This window comes from Phyllobates terribilis, unplaced genomic scaffold, assembly GCF_046119375.1.
Source record: "Phyllobates terribilis strain yellow unplaced genomic scaffold, ASM4611937v1 Scaffold_9__5_contigs__length_417890890, whole genome shotgun sequence".
Taxonomy (NCBI): domain Eukaryota; kingdom Metazoa; phylum Chordata; class Amphibia; order Anura; family Dendrobatidae; genus Phyllobates; species Phyllobates terribilis.
In genome coordinates this window covers 308,171,682-308,189,520 of record NW_027362769.1, presented here as the reverse complement: position 1 = coordinate 308,189,520, position 17,839 = coordinate 308,171,682, and the positions used below count along the sequence as shown (strand labels likewise).

Sequence of the window (17,839 nt, the reverse complement as noted above, 5' to 3'; positions counted from 1 at the left end):
TGAAACTGTTAAAAAAAATTACAAAATAAATAAAAATAAATAAATAAAATATTAAACCGATAAATCCGTATATTTATGCAAAAATAAAAAAAGTACACATATTTGGTATCGCCGCGTCCGAAACAATCCGAGCTATAAAACTGTCACACTAATTAACTCCTTCTGTGCACACCGTAATAGAAATAAATAAAAAACGGAGCAAAAAACTATGCTTTTTCCTCATATCGCCAAACAAAAAGTGGAAAAAAATGCGATCAAAAAGCAAAATGGAAATAAAAATGGTACCGCTGAAACGGTCATCTTGTTCCGCAAAAAACAAGCCCTTCATACAGCTCCATCAGCCGAAAAATAAAAAAGTTATACCTCTCAGAATAAAGCAATGCAAAAAAAATATTTTTTCTATAAAATTGTTTTATTGTATAAAAGAGCCAAAACATAAAAAAATATACAGTAAGTGTAGTATCGCTGTAAACGTACTGACCCGAAGAATAATGCTGCCTTATCACTTTTACCACACGCAGAACGGCATAAAAAAAACCCTCAAAAAACAATTCCTGAATTGTTGGTTTTTGTTAATTTTACCTCCCAAAAAACGGAATAGAAAGCGATCAAAAAATGTCACGTACCCAAAAATGGTACCAATAAATATGTCAACTCGTCCCGTGAAAAACAAGCCGTCACATGACTCTGTCGACCAAAATATGGAAAAATTATAGCTCTCAAAATATGGCGATGCAAAAACTAGATTTTGCAAAAAAAAGCGTCTTTTAGTGTGTGACAGCTGTCAATCATAAAAACCCGATATAAATCTGGTATCTCTGTAATTGCACCGACCCGAAGAATAAAGTAATCTCATCACTTATACCGCACGAGGAACGGCGTAAAAAATAAATAAAACCAATTCTTCACCTGCTACTGATTTGTTTATTATGTCTCCCAATGTGCTCACCACACATCTAGATAAGTTCCCTGAGGGGTCTAGTTTACAAAATGGTGTCACTTGTGGGGGGTTTCCACTGTTTAGGCACATTAGGGGCTCCCCAAATGCAACATGGCATCCGCTAATTAGTCAAACAAATTTTACATTCAAAAACTCAAATGGCGCTCCTTCCCTTCCGAACCCGGCAGTGTACCCAAATAGTGGTTTTCCCCCACATATGGGTATCGGCATACTCAGGAGAAATTGCACAGCAAATTTCATGGTGCAATTTCTCCTGTTACCCTTATGATAATGCAAAATTAGGGGATGAAAAACATTTTTGTGGGAAAAATGTGAAAATTTTATTTTTACAGCTCAATATTATAAACTTCTGTGACGCACCTTGGGGTTCAAGGTGCTCACCACACATCTAGATAAGTTCCCTAAGGGGTCTAGTTTCCAAAATGGTGTCACTTGTGGGGGGTTTCCACTGTTTAGGCACATCAGGAGCTCCCCAAATGCAACATGGCGTCCGCTAATTATTCAAGCAAATTTTACATTCAAAAAGTCAAATGGCGCTCCTTCCCTTCTGAACCCTGCAGTGCGCCCAAACAGTGGTTTTCCCTCACATATGGGGTATCAGCGCGCTCAAGAGAAATTGCACAAAAAAATTTGGGGTCCATTTTTTCCTGTTACCCCTGCGAAAATAAAAAAAATTGGGTCTAAAGTTACATTTTTGTGAAAAAAGTTAAATGTTCATTTTTTTAACTGTTCTATAGTAAAAATCGCGCTATCGGTAGTGAAAAAGAGATCAGGAGAAGAGTGCTATTATTTTATAAAAAATGTTTTATTTGTTTGGATGCTTAAGATAAAAACTTGATAAAATACAGGATTAAAAGACGAGTGTAGTAAACAATATTTCGTTTGGGATAAAAAACCTAATGATATACAAGGTGTAATAAATAGTTAAATCCAGCGGTTAATTTGGCGTGGTAAAATGCCTGTGGTGGCTTTGTACCTGGAAAGAAGAGGAGTTTGGTTAGGGCTATCGTTCTCTAGTATTGGATATGCTTAGCTAGCTATGGAGCTGTTACTCACCAGGTATCAGAATTGGCAAAGTGCAGGTGTGCACTAGGACTGTGGTCCGTCAGGATTCTTTGGATGGGGCGTGGTCCTGAACGCTTTGTTATGCGTAGTAACGCTTGAGGATACTCAATGTCCTGTATATAGATATAGAATATACAGGACATTGAGTATCCTCAAGCGTTACTACGCCTACCGGCAACCAAAAAGCCCCCCTGTCACATCTCTGCAATAAAGTCAGATACAATCCAGAGCCTCCTGCTGCACCCCCCAACTGAGGGAGTGCTAATAAGCAATCTCCAAAAGCAGAACAGCTCCTCCGAGGGTAAGTCGCTAACCCCACTATCTACCTACCCAGTGCTAACAGCATTAACCCCATATCATTAAATCTCCAGGAGCATAACAAAGCGTTCAGGACCACGTCCCATCCAAAGAATCCTGACGGATCACAGTCCTAGTGCACACCTGCACTTTGCCAATTCTGATACCTGGTGAGTAACAGCTCCATAGCCAGCTAAGCATATCCAATACTAGAGAACGATAGCCCTAACCAAACTCCTCTTCTTTCCAGGTACAAAGCCACCACAGGCATTTTACCACGCCAAATTAACCGCTGGATTTAACTATTTATTACACCTTGTATATCATTAGGTTTTTTATCCCAAACGAAATATTGTTTACTACACTCATCTTTTAATCCTGTATTTTATCAAGTTTTTATCTTAAGCATCCAAACAAATAAAACATTTTTTATAAAATAATAGCACTCTTCTCCTGATCTCTTTTTCACTACCGATAGCGCGATTTTTACTATAGAACAGTTAATTTATTGTAGTATATCTACTACGGACATTAGTGGTTCCCTGTCCACAATTATCGCTGCCATTGGTAGTAGTTAGCCTGATAAGCGCCTTCTACACGTACAATACCTTACTGTTCATTTTTTTCTTCCACATTCCAAAAATTCCTGTGAAGCACCTGAAGGGTTAATAAAGTTCTTGAATGTGGTTTTGAGCACCTTGAGGGGTGCAGTTTTTAGAATGGTGTCACTTTTGGGTATTTTCTGTCATAAAGACCCATCAAAGTGACTTCAAATATGATGTGGTCCTTAAAAAAATGTTTTTGTAAATTTTGTTGTAAAAATGAGAAATCGCTGGTCAACTTTTAACCCTTATAGCTCCCTAATAAAAAAATTTTAGTTCCAAAATTGTGCAGATGTAAAGTAGACATGTGGGAAATGTTATTTATTAACTATTTTGTGTGACATATCTCTCTGATTTAAGGGCATCAAAATTCTAAATTTGAAAATTGCAAAATTTTCAAAATTTTCGCCAAATTTCCAATTTTTTCACAAATAAACGCAAGTGATATCGAAGAAATTTTACCGCTATCATGAAGTACAATATGTCACGAAGAAACAATCTCAGAATCAGGGGAATCCATTGAAGCGTTCCAGAGTAATTACTTCATAAAGTGACAGTGGTCAGAATTGAAAAAATTGGCCCGGTCACGAAGGCAAAAACAGGCTCTGGCGCGAAGTGGTTAAACCAATACCAGATTTATATCATGTTTTTATATTTGGCAGCTGTCACACACTAAAAAATGATTTTTTTTTTTTTGCAAAAAATAATTTTTGCATGGCCATATTTTGGGAGTTATAATTTTTCCATATTTCAGCCGACAGAATCATGTGATGGTTTGTTTTTTTTCGGGACGAGTTGAATTTTTTACTGGCACCATTTTCGGGGACATGACATGTTTTGATCGCTTTCTATTCTGATTTTTGGGAGGCATAATGAACAAAAAACAGCAATCTAGGAATTGTTTTTTTCTGTCGTTACGCGTGTAAAATTGGTAAGGTAGCTTTACTCTTCAGGTCAGTATAATTACAGCAATACCACATTTATATCTTTTTCATGTTTTAGTACTTTTACACAATACAAATTATTTTATAGAAAAAAGAATTATTTTTGCATCGCTTTTTTCTGAGAGCTATGACTTATTTTTTTGGTGATGGAGTTGAATTGCAGCTCAGTCATTCCATGTCAAGTGGACCAGTGGTCCCCACTCGACCTTCTCCGATTTTGCTGAAAATTTATAAGGATGTACATGTATGTTTGAAAAGAGGTTCTGTAAATTTTTAGGGCCAGTTCTCATATACATTGGGCACTGTTGACCTTTCACTGGAGGTTCCACCAAGCCTGCGGCTTCAGCTAAGAGGATTTTGCAAACTTTGGCACACAGCCATTAGAGTTCTATACTGGCTATGATGCTGAAATTTGGCATACTAGCTCAACTTTTGCTGCTAAACACGATAAAATTATTACTGGCTATGACAAAACAATATTTCGGCCGCAATTTTGTGTCAAAGTAGCTTGTAAAACGCGTCGCATAAAATTTATGCCAAACTTTGCCCATATTTAACTCAAGACCAAAAACCAATAGTAACTGGTGCTTTGCCCTGTACACCAAACATCTACATGACTTTGCATTGCTGCAATATCACGGTCAAACCATATGTATTTGTGGAAATATTCACACCCACATATGATGAAAAACGTAAAAAAAAAGGAATTTTACCTATTTTTAGGTCAAATTTCTCAAAAAGGGTACCCCTAAAATATATTAATTCTGATATCATTAGAAAGAGCACATTTTTCTGTACAAGGATCACTGTTTTTTTTTTTGGGAGTCTCTCAGTTTAAGAAAAGAAAAATGCCACTGAACATGGTGTTATTTATTAATAAGCAATGAATGGTAACTGCACTATTCAAACCCTTGCGTTGGTCCATGGTGGTTATACCACAACCAATTCCCTAAGAATTGGTATTATAATCCTATTAAGAATTGTAATAATGCTGTCTTTTGAGAATTGGCAGCCCCATCGCCTAGGAGCCATGGCCGATAGCCGTGCAAGGCCAGCCGCGGGCGGTCTCTTTATCGCAGGTTCCGAAGCCTGAGGGTGGGTGTCTTTGCCTAGGATCCCAAGCCTAATATTGGGTATCTTTTGTTGGTTCCCAAGCCATAATGTTCAGTCTAAGTGGTCTGGAATTGTTGCTGAATTTGCAACATAATCGGTTCAGAGAAGCTGTATTGTCGGCCCATTGCTGTTGCAGCTGGTGCTGGAATTATTGCAATGATTGACTGCTCGGGAATCCAGCATGTATCATTTCTCACAGGCCAGTGAAAGAAGCTAGCTGGTCCATGAGGATGCATAAAATTTATTAATGCATCATGGTCGTCGACTGAAATTTCAGAAATATTTCCAATCCACCAGTTCCTATCGTAAATGCAGGCAATGTATTGCCCTGGCTGGAGGTTTGCAATTGGCACAAAAGGCATTTCTGATCTGACAGATCTATCTACATGGGCAATGAAAGATGATGGGTCATTTGACACTCTTGAAATGCGAATCTTTTTGTCATCAATTGGCACAAACTGGTGATTTTCTCTTGTTCCAGCAATTGTATGTCCATCTTTGAACCTTTCCTCTTGAACTACCCGTATTTCGTCAATTTTTTTCTTTTGGAACAAAAAAAAATTTGATTCCATGCAGTTGCTCGTTGCAAAAGTTGAATAAATCCACCGGGGTCAGTATTTGGTTTTCAGTTGGACGTTGAAGACTGGCACGAGCTGCCAACCTCTTTGCTGTCCCTCCAATCCCATCACAGGGCGACTTTCCATGACTGGTACCAAAAAAATTTCATTCAGCGCTGATATTGAAATCAGCATTGTGGTGGCACAAGTTGAGAAAGTTTTTGAAATTTTTGTACTGGGCTGCAGATCCATCGCTGAAGTAGTGGATATGACGAATCCCATAGATGAGAGTCTTGAGATACTCCACAATTACTGTTAAGAAAGTGTGGACTGCAACTGTGTCATGTCGTGAGCAATCACTGATTATGCTCAAGCTGATGTTCTGCGCAGCTTCACCATTTAACTCCTTGAAGTAAATTACAAATGGGTGTACTGTAGCTTGACTATTTTCCCAGTGGAAACCTTGAATGGCATCTTGAACAATAAATGAGTAATTTTCAGCAAAGTCCATAAGGATCACAAGCTCTCCAGGTCTCAGATTTTCCTTCAACGATTTCAAATAGCTACTTTGATGCTTGGCGATTTAGTGATGGCTACAAAGTTTAGAAATTTTCAAAACCAAGTCTTCAATGAAATCTTCTATAGTCAGTTGTTTGGTATCAAGCATGTCTCGATCAGTGTGAATCCATTGTTTGAACTCAATAATATCTTCAGGGTCACTGTTGAAAAACACATTGACTAGAAATTCTTTTAAAACTTCAGGACCCGGGCATTTATCACAACGGCCAAGCATACAGTCCTTGGATTCAATTCCACAGACCATTTTGCATATGAGCTCTTTGTAGTCATCATAGATTGGGCATGCTGCAAGCATTAGTTTGACATTTTGGTGAATGGTACACACACAAACAGAATGTGTTCCAGCAGATCCAACGGTTACGCACCACTTTGGCCGAAACTCACAAAACTTGGAAAATCCAATTTCAGGGCCATTCCGATCCCGATAGGCAACAAACATTTCCCTCATATTGCTCAGTAATAGTCGCTTTTGCATCTGCTTTTTTTCTTCTGCTATTCGCACTGATACATAGTCTTTTTTACCAGGGCATATTCGACTGAATTCATCATCCTCAAAAAATGCCTGCACCTTTTTCTTCACTTCCTCAGAAACTTTCTTGCCACACTTGATTCTAGGTAAGGCTAAGATCCCATGTTCACATTTAAGCTTTCGAGCTTGTTTGACCATTCGTTCAGAGACACCGAATTCGTCTGATATAGCCTTAATGGACCAACTTTTAGGTGCCAATGTCAAGATTTGGACCTTTTCTGCCCGACTGGACACCTGCAGCTTTTGCTTCAAATCTGCCAAAAGGTGATTGTAATCCAGACACATTTTGCACTGTGCTGTTTTTGTTTGCTCAATGTCTTTCGGCTCAAGCCCTCCAATTGAAGCAATCTTGCTAGAAAATGCATTTTGTACCTGGCTTATCTTTCTCCTTGCATATCCAAGTGAATCTCGCTGGCTTACCCGTGGATATTTCAGAGGAGAGATGCCAATGGATGTTAAGCTTGAATTTAGACTTTCAGGAGAACATTCCATTCCATCTGGATCTGATTCAGAGGAAACTGGATCAGCTGATTTTTTCCTGTTAGCAAATTCTTTTCGACATGATGCACACATCTTCTGGCCAGGCTTCACATCATTCTTTGTAAATTCGTTCAACTGGTCAGCTGCTAACAAATTGATAGCTCGCAAATTCTTTTTGGTGTTATGACGCAGCAATTTCTGTTCATCCAATCCAAAGCTTGTAAACAATTTCAACTCATCCTTGCTATGGGTGAATGTCTTAAGGTGGCACTTCGAATTGTTCGCAAGGCCGATAGAGCACTGGGCCAATTCTTCATCAATTTCATTCTCCATCGCTAAAAAATAAATAATATATGCATTAAAATGTAACAATAGTCAATAACTTTTCATAAACAAAAAGGTTTATAGGTTTTTGATTATAATAGACATTGCTAGCAACAATACAACTCTGTAACATGTGATAAGAATCTGAAAATCAAACACAAAATCAATGCATTAAGCGCAGAAATAACACCATGTTCAGTGGCATTTTTCTTTTCTTAAACTGAGAGACTCCAAAAAAAAACAATGATCCTTGTAGAGAAAAATGTGCTCTTTCTAATGATATCAGAATTAATATATTTTAGGGGTACCCTTTTTGAGAAATTTGACCTAAAAATAGGTAAAATTCGTTTTTTTTAAGTTTTTCATCATATGTGGGTGTGAATATTTCCACAAATACATATGATTTGACCGAGATATTGCAGCAATGCAAAGTCATGTAGATGTTTGGTGTACAGGGCAAAGCACCAGTTACTATTGGTTTTTGGTCTTGAGTTATATATGGGCAAAGTTTGGCATAAATTTTATGCGACGCGTTTTACAAGCTACTTTGACACAAAATTACGGCCGAAATATTGTTTTGTCATAGCCGGTAATAATTTTATCGTGTTTAGCAGCAAAAGTTGAGCTAGTATGCCAAATTTCAGCATCATAGCCAGTATAGAACTCTAATGGCTATGTGCCAAAGTTTGCAAAATCCTCTTAGCTGAAGCCACAGGCTTGGTGGAACCTCCAGTGAAAGGTCAACAGTGCCCAATGTATATGAGAACTGGCCCTAAAAATTTACAGAACCTCTTTTCAAACACACATGTACATCCTTATAAATTTTCAACAAAATCGGAGAAGGTCGAGTGGGGACGATTTTTAAAACTAGTCCACTTGATGTGGAATGACCCAGCTTATATTTTGGAGGACAAGATGGCGTTTTCAGCAGTACCATTTTTATTTACAGTCGTCTTTTTGATTGCGTTTTATTTCACTTTTTGTTCGGTGGTATGATGATAAAGCATCATTTTTTGCCTGTTTTTCTATTTTTATTTTTTATGGTGTTTACTAAAGGGGTTAAATAGAGGGACAGTTTTATAGGTTGGGTCATTCTGGATGTGGCGATACCAAATATGTGTACTTTGTTTTTTTCCAGCAAAATATTTATTTATGGGTACAATAAATATATATATATATATATATATATATCTATATCTATATATATATATAGATATATATATATATATATATATATATATATATAATATTTTTACATTTTTTCCACTTTTTTTTTTACTTTGTCCCACTATAGGACTTTCACTTTTTGCAGGAATGCAGGAGCATTTCCAATGCTTTGCAAATTGTCAGTGTTGCACTGATAATGGTGTAGCAAGTTTGTTAGCTCTTGTGACGACATTGGGTAACTATAACAACAATCGGGCCCCTGTGATGACGTCAAGGGGGGAGCCTAACCAAGGGCAGACAGAGGGGGCTTCCTTCCTTTGCCTGCTCTCTAAATGCTGCGATTGATTTCAATCGGAGCATTTAGAGGGTTAAAGTGGTGGTGCGGCCGGGTGTCAGCTGTCAGAATCAGCTGACACCCGGCAGCAATCCCACATGCACAGCCTCTGTGCGCACAAAATCGTCTGGACGTAACCATACGTCCAAGGTCAGTAGGTACCCACCAAGGTTGTGAAGGGGTTAATACATTGGGTGCATTTCACTACTATAATCAAGAGTGCTGTACAAAATGACTAAAAAAAGTCCAATACCTTTGGAGGCATATTTTTTCTCAAGTGCATGTATTTTAACCTAAAATTATTTCTGCAATTAAATTTCATCAAAAACATTCACTTTTTGCGTTCTATAGGTTCTGTAAGCCCGTTATGACAGATGAATTTTTAACTGTTATAATTCTTCTGCTGAGCTCCTCTCATCTGATTTATGACCACAAAATTTAGCTCAACTTTTATGTGGCCATAAATCAGCTAAGAGGAGTTTAGGAGGAAAAGAGGATAAATAAGGTAAGGAAGGCAGGAGGGATCCATGCCACAAACAACTTAATGGCATCACACTCAGGGAAGTGTTATCACGTACACAATTGTTCCACTGCCATACACAATATGTTTCATACGCCTACAGTGGGAAAAATAAGTATTTTATACACTGACGATTTTGCAAGTTTTCCCACCTACAAAGCATGGAGAGGCCTGTAATTTTTTTATCTTAGGTACACTTCAACTGTAAGAGACAGAATCTTAAGAAAAATCCAGAAAATCACATTATATGATTGTTACATAATTAATTTGCATTTTATTGCATAAAATAAGTATTTGATACAATAGAAAAACAGAAAACACTAAAACCAGAAACACTATTTTTTTAACACTTTTATTACTGGGTGTGAATGTTGACTTTCTCAGAGATTTACCTTAAGCTGCTGGAGTGCAAAAGGTGAACCATCTTGTTTCAAGTTCTCCATGATCTCTTCAACACTGTTTCCTGAAAACAGACTGTGAATGACAACAGAAATACATAAGCAAATGAGTCATTTCAGAGGATGTCCCATCAAAAATTTAAAACATCATTTTTTGTTTGTATTAAGGACCATCCTAGTGTGGGCGTGTCTTCAGTATGCCAGAGGCACAATACAGGTTCAGTGCCTGTAATCAGCGCCCCGGGGGCATATGCTCCTAGCCCTCACCAAACCCCCATTTGTAGAACAGAACATGATCTCCCTGCACTACCATGGAGCTTAAACCCTTTCACGCCAGAGCCTGTTTTCGCCTTCATGACAGGCCAATTATTTCAATTCTGACCACTGTCACTTTATGAAGTAATAATTCTGGAACGCATCAACGGATCCCGCTGATTCGGAGACTGTTTTTTCATGACAAATTGTACTTCACGATAGTGGTATAATTCCTTCGATATGACTTTGTGGAAAAAAAGGGAAATTTGGCAAAATTTTTGAAAATTTCGCAATTTTTAAACTTTGAATTTTTAAGCCCTTAAATCACAGACATACAGTACAGACCAAAAGTTTGGACACACCTTCTCATTTAAAGATTTTTCTGAATTTTCATGACTATGAAAATTGTACATTCACACTGAAGGCATCAAAACTATGAATTAACACATGTGGAATTATATACTTAACAAAAAAAGTGTGAAACAACTGAAAATATGTCTTATATTCTAGGTTCTTCAAAGTAGCCTCCTTTTGCTTTGATGACTGATTTGCACACTCTTGGCATTCTCTTGATGAGCTTTACAAAACCATTTTTTTTTAGGGACCACATCATAATTGAAGTGACTTTGAGGGGCCTTTATGATAGAAAATATCAAAAAGGGACACCATTCTAAAAACTGCACTCCTCAAGGTTCTCAAAACCACATTCAAGAAGATTATTACCCCTTCAGGTGCTTCACAGGAATTTTTGGAATGTGGAAGAAAACAATGAACATTTAACATTTAACTCAGGCGATACACAAACTTGTATAACAATGGGCTGAGTAAATGAAGTATTACTACTTTTTTCCACTAAAATGTTGCTTTGACCCCAAGTTTGCAATTTTCAAAAGGGGTAATAAGAGAAAATGTTACACAACTTCTCTTAAATACATCAATACCCCATAAGTGGTTGAAAACTACTTTTCAGGCACAATGCAATGCTCAGAAGGAGTGCATTGTTACAGTGCAGATTTTACTTTTATGGTGTGCAAGTGACATGACCCACTGGGAAAGCCCCTAAGGTTCCAGAGCAATAGAATCCCCCCATAAGTGACACCATTTTACAAACTACACCTCTCCATGAATTCATCTAGGGGTGCAGTGATCATATTGACACCACATGTGACACAAAGAAATTTATATCATTGAGCGGTGAAGAAAACATAATTATATTTTTACCACAAAAATATGTTTTTAGTGTAGTGAGCTGGCCGGCTCTGGCTGTTCTGTGATAATTGATATAGAGCCTGTTACAGAAGTGATTACACAGGATGATGTTGCCACCTTGTGGCCAGAGGTTGCACCTGCGCAGGGTGTGATGACAGAGAAAAAGACTGAGCCTCCTGTGTCCCGTCCTAGAGAGTCACGTGACCAAAGTGGGAAGCAGGAAGAAGCGCGCGAAGAGTCTGCTGTGGTCTGTGAAAAGAGCCAGGACGGTGTGCAGGCCCTCGTGTGTGGCGCAGGAGAGACTCTCAACGTGATTTCTTCTATCTGACACCATATCCTCGGAGCCTTCCCCAGCTTCTGCACTGCTGAAGGATTCAGCTGTTACACTCCCTGCTACTGGAGTGTGGACTACATAAGGGGACCCACCAGAGCTTCTATCCGGATCAGAGAGACCGTAAGCGGGACCTCTGGCAAGAGGCCGAAGTACCCCTTCCTTTCTTTCCGCGAATTCTGCTGTTCCTGTTTTTTTTTTCCGGCTGGAACGCCCTCCTGCAAAGACAGACAGGCCTGCGACGGGGAACACATCCTTCTGGAGTAAAGAACTGGTAACGTGTGAGTAGGGACAGTGAGGGTCAGCTTATCAGTACACGTTATTACTGTGCATATTTACGGTTGTCATTTATTGTTTTTCTTTGCTGTGTTAAAAATGTATACAAGTAAAGATACGGTTATCAAGATAGAGTCTGTGTGTGGGGATCTTGCTGGGCCAGTTCATGGATACCAACGCGCGGCCTTGCCCGCGGTCACTTCATTTAGCCCCAGATTTTACATTTTCACACAGGGCAATGGGTAAAAATGGTGCCAAAATGTGTCACACAATTTCTTCTAAACGTGGCAATACCCCATATGTGGCTGTACAGTACTGCTTAGCCATAAGGCGAAACTCGGGAGGGACGGAGAGCTATTTGACTCTTGGAGAGCAAATTATTGTAGAATAGTTTGCGGACTCCATATACAGAGCACCTAAATGCTAGAAGAGCAGAATCCCCCCTCAAGTGACGCTATTTTGGAAATTATACCCCTTTGGGAATTTATCTTCAGGTGTAGTGACGTTTTTGACTTCATGAGTCTTTTCCAGAAACAAGCAGCAGTGGATATTGCTGAGTGAAAATTTCAAACTGCCATTTAAGTGACCAGTAGTGTTGAGCCACCCCCGTAGTGTTCGGGTTCGGTTCGGTTCGTCGAACACCGGGATGTTCGAGGAACTGTTCGTCGAACTGTTCGTCGAACACCTTAGAACACCGTCGAACACCGTTAAAACCAATGGCAGGCAAACAAAAACACATAGAAACACATAGAAAACACCTGCAAAGGTGTCCAAAAGCTGACAAACTGCTCAGAAGACACTCTCTTTAAAAAAGCCGGCCGGCAAATTCAGCAGCGGCATACACCGGTACCCGACAATTTAGACAAGAAGGAATAGAGCATCACACATAGATTAGATAGATAGAAACATGTCAGTCACACATATAAGAAGCACAGTGACAGTGTTGGTTACTGCACTTGTCATTTAGTGTAAAGGATTTATTAAAAAAAATATTAGTGTTTTCATGCACCGTCTCTTTAAAAAAGCCGGCCGGCAATTCAGCATCTGTACCCGACAATTTAGAACAGAAAGAATAGAGCTTCACACATAGATTAGATAGATAGAAACATGTCAGTCACATATATAATAAGTACAGTGATAGTGTTGCTTACTGTACTTGTCATTTAGTGTAAAGGATTTATTTAAAAAAATAATAGTGTTTTCATGCACTGTCTCTTTAAAAAAGCCGGCCGGCAATTCAGCAGCGGTACCCGACAATTTAGAACAGAAAGATAGAGCATCACACATAGATTAGATAGATAGAAACATGTCAGTCACATATATATGAAGTACAGTGATAGTGTTGGTTACTGTACTTGTCATTTAGTATTAAAATAAAGGATTTATTATTAAAAAAATTGGCGTGGGGTTCCCCTTAATTTTAGGCTCTAGCGGAGGTTAAGCAGACGGCTGGGGCAGATGTTTGAAGCCTGGGAAGGGGGTGATACCCACGGAGCTTCCCAGGCTACTAATATCAGCCTCCAGCTGAATACATAGCCTTTACTAGCTATTAAAATGGGGGACCCCCCAAAAAAAATGACGTAGGGTCCCCCCTAATTTAATAGCTAGCAAAGGCTAGGCAGACAGCTGGGGGCTGATATTAATAGCCCAGGAAGGGAGCCATGAATATTGGCCCCCTCCCAGGCTAGAAACACCAGCCGTCAGCCGCCCCAGAAATGGCGCATTCATAGGATGCGCCAATTCTGGCACTTAGCCTCGCTCTTCCACGCTGCCCTGGTGCGGTGGCAGGGGGTAATAGGGTTGGGGTTGATGTCAGCTTATAATGCCAGCTGACATCAAGCCCAGGTTAGTAATGGAGAGGCGTCTATAAGACACCCCCATTACTAACCCTATAGTCAAAGTTAAAAAAAACACAAACACCCAGAATAAAGTCCTTTAATTGAAATAAAGACACAATCCTTTATTGTTCTAAATTAAACCATACTTACCATCACGCCCATTCCAGCTGAAGCCAACGATCTCCTGCAATAAAAGAAAAATAATAAAGCAACCTCATCCTTACCTTTCCATGGTTCCCACGACAGCTTCAGCTCTGCTACATCGAGATGACAGGCTGGACCGCAGCAGAACGCTGCCATCCAGCCTGTCATCCCGCAGACACTGAGAAGCGCAGGCTTGCTTGCGCTGCTCAGCGTCTCTCTGTGACGACATCCAGATGAGCCGAGTTCATGTCCAATGAACTCGGCTCACCTCATGCACGTCACTGACAGCGTGGGAAAATTCTCACGCTGAAGCGCTGATTGCAGGAGAATTTTCCCACGCTGTCAGTGACGTGCAGGAGGTGAGCTGAGTTCATTGGACATGAGCTCACCTCATGCACATCACTGACAGCGTGGGAGTATTCTCCTGCACTCAGCACTTCAGCGTGAGAATTTTCCCACGCTGTCAGTGACGTGCATGAGGTGAGCCGAGTTCATTGGACATGACCTCGGCTCATCTGGATGCCGTCACAGCGAGACAGTGAGGAGCGCAAGCATGCCTGCGCTTCTCAGTGTCTGCGGGATGACAGACTGGATGGCAGCGTTCTGCTGCGGTCCAGCCAGTCATCTCGATGTAGCAGAGCTGAAGCTGTCGTGGGAACCATGGAAAGGTAAGGATGAGGTTGGTTTATTATTTTTCTTTTATTGCAGGAGATCGTTGGCTTCAGCTGGAATGGGTGTGATGGTAAGTATGGTTTAATTTAGAACAATAAAGAATTGTGTCTTTATTTCAATTAAAGGACTTTATTCTGGGTGTTGTGTTTTTTTTAAATACTTTACTAGAAATTCATGGCGGTCATGTCTAATACTGGCGTGACCCCATGAATTTTGGGCTTGGGGCCAGCTGATAATACCAAGCTGGCCCTAACCCCTTTATTACCCAGTGAGCCACCGCACCAGGGCCCTGGATGAGTTGGGTACAGCGCCAGAAGATGGCGCTTCTATGAACGCGCCATTTTCCGGGGTGGCTGCGGACTGCAATTTGTAGCGGGGGGGGGCCCAGAAAGCTTGGGCCTCCCTGCGCTGCAGATTCCAGCCCCCAGCTGCCTAGTTGTACCTGGCTGGACACAAAAATAGGGCGAAGCCCCACGTACTTTTTTTTTAATTATTTCATGAAATTCATGAAATAATTAAGAAAAAAAGGCCTTCCCTATATTGTTGTGTCCGGCCAGGTACAAATAGGCAGCTGGTGGTTGGGGGCAGCCCGTTCCTGCCTGCTGTACCTGGCTGGACACAAATATAGTGCGAAGCCCCACTTCAATTTTTTTAAATTATTTCAGGAAATTCATGAAATAATTTAAAAAAAATTGACGTGGGGCTTCGCACTATATTTGTGTCCAGCCAGGTACAGCAGGCAGGAACGGGCTGCCCCCATCCACCAGCTGCCTATTTGTACCTGGCCGGACACAACAATATAGGGAAGCCCTTTTTTCTTAATTATTTCATGAAATAATTTAAAAAAAATTGACGTGGGGCTTCGCACTATATTTGTGTCCAGTCAGGTACAGCAGGCAGGAACGGGCTGCCCCCAACCACCAGCTGCCTATTTGTACCTGGCCGGACACAACAATATAGGGAAGCCCTTTTTTTCTTAATTATTTCATGAAATAATTTAAAGAAAATTGACGTGGGGCTTCGCCCTGTTTTTGTGTCCAGCCAGGTACAACTAGGCAGCTGGGGGCTGGAATCCGCAGCGCAGGGAGGCCCAAGCTTTCTGGGCCACCCCCGCTGCAAATTGCAGTCCACAGCCACCCCGGAAAATGGCGCGTTCATAGAAGCGCCATCTTCTGGCGCTGTACCCAACTCATCCAGGGCCCTGATGCGGTGGCTCACTGGGTAATAAAGGGGTTAGGGCCAGCTTGGCATTATCAGCTGGCCCTAAGCCCGAAATTCATGGGGTCACGCCAATATTAGACATGACCACCATGAATTTCTAGTAAAGTATTTAAAAAAAACACAACACCCAGAAAAAAGTCCTTTAATTGAAATAAACACACAATTCTTTATTGTTCTAAATTAAACCATACTTACCATCACGCCCATTCCAGCTGAAGCCAACGATCTCCTGAAATAAAAGAAAAATAATAAAGCAACATCATCCTTACCTTTCCATGGTTCCCATGACAGCTTCAGCTCTGCTACATCGAGATGACAGGCTGGACCGCAGCAGAACGCTGCCATCCTGCCTGTCATCCCGCAGACACTGAGAAGCGCAGGCTTGCTTGCGCTCCACAGTGTCTCTCTGTGAGGGCATCCAGATGAGCCGAGTTAATGTCCAATGAACTCGGCTCACCTCATGCACGTCACTGACAGCGTGGGAAAATTCTCCTGCACTCACCGCTTCAGCGTGGGAGAATTCTCACACTGAAGCGCTGAGTGCAGGAGAATTCTCCCACGCTGTCAGTGACGTGCAGGAGGTGAGCTGAGTTCATTGGACATGAGCTCACCTTATGCACGTCACTGACAGCGTGGGAAAATTCTCCTGCACTCAGCGCTTCAGCGGGAGAATTCTCACGCTGAAGCACTGAGTGCAGGAGAATTCTCCCACGCTGTCAGTGACGTGCAGGAGGTGAGCTGAGTTCATTGGACATGAACTCGGCTCATCTGGATGTCGTCACAGAGAGACGCTGAGCAGCGCAAGTAAGCCTGCGCTTCTCAGTGTCTGCGGGATGAGAGGCTGGATGGCAGCGTTCTGCTGCGGTCCAGCCTGTCATCTCGATGTAGCAGAGCTGAAGCTGTCGTGGGAACCATGGAAAGGTAAGGATGAGGTTGCTTTATTATTTTTCTTTTATTGCAGGAGATCGTTGGCTTCAGCTGGAATGGGCGTGACGGTAAGTATGGTTTAATTTAGAACAATAAAGGATTGTGTCTTTATTTCAATTAAAGGACTTTATTCTGGGTGTTTGTGTTTTTTTTAACTTTGACTATGGGGTTAGTAATGGGGGTGTCTTATAGACGCCTCTCCATTACTAACCTGGGCTTGATGTCAGCTGGCATTATAAGCTGACATCAACCCCAACCCTATTACCCCCTGCCACCGCACCAGGGCAGCGTGGAAGAGCGAGGCTAAGTGCCAGAATTGGCGCATCCTATGAATGCGCCATTTCTGGGGCGGCTGACGGCTGGTGTTTCTAGCCTGGGAGGGGGCCAATATTCATGGCTCCCTTCCTGGGCTATTAATATCAGCCCCCAGCTGTCTGCCTAGCCTTTGCTAGCTATTAAATTAGGGGGGACCCCACGTCATTTTTTTTGGGGGGTCCCCCATTTTAATAGCTAGTAAAGGCTATGTATTCAGCTGGGGGCTGATATTAGTAGCCTGGAAAGCTCCGTGGGTATTACCCCCTTCCCAGGCTTCAAACATCTGCCCCAGCCGTCTGCTTAACCTCCGCTAGAGCCTAAAATTAAGGGGAACCCCACGCCATTTTTTTTAATAATAAATCCTTTATTTTAATACTAAATGACAAGTACAGTAACCAACACTATCACTGTACTTCATATATATGTGACTGACATGTTTCTATCTATCTAATCTATGTGTGAAGCTCTATTCTGTCTGTTATAAATTGTCGGGTACCACTGCTGAATTGCCGGCCTGGCTTTTTTAAAGAGACGGTGCATGAAAACACTATTATTTTTTTTGATAAATCCTTTACGCTAAATGACAAGTACAGTAAGCAGCACTGTCACTGTACTTCATATATATGTGGCTGACATGTTTCTATCTATCTAATCTATGTGTGATTCTCTATTCCTTCTATTCTAAATTGTCGGGTACCGCTGCTGAATTGCCGGCCGGCTTTTTTAAAGAGACGGTGCACGAAAACACTATTATTTTTTTTGATAAATCCTTTACGCTAAA

General features: G+C 40.9%; 1 protein-coding gene across 5 annotated transcripts in view; it reads right to left on the bottom strand.

Moving 5' to 3' along the window:
- The window catches only part of HIBCH (3-hydroxyisobutyryl-CoA hydrolase), a 535,761-nt gene that overhangs the window by 89,650 nt on the left and 428,272 nt on the right, over window positions 1-17,839 (bottom strand). For all 5 annotated transcript variants that reach the window (XM_073647944.1, XM_073647946.1, XM_073647945.1 and 2 more), the window contains one exon: window positions 9,865-9,946. In XM_073647944.1, the coding sequence (XP_073504045.1) occupies window positions 9,865-9,946 (82 nt within the window). The remainder of the gene's footprint in view (window positions 1-9,864; window positions 9,947-17,839) is intronic.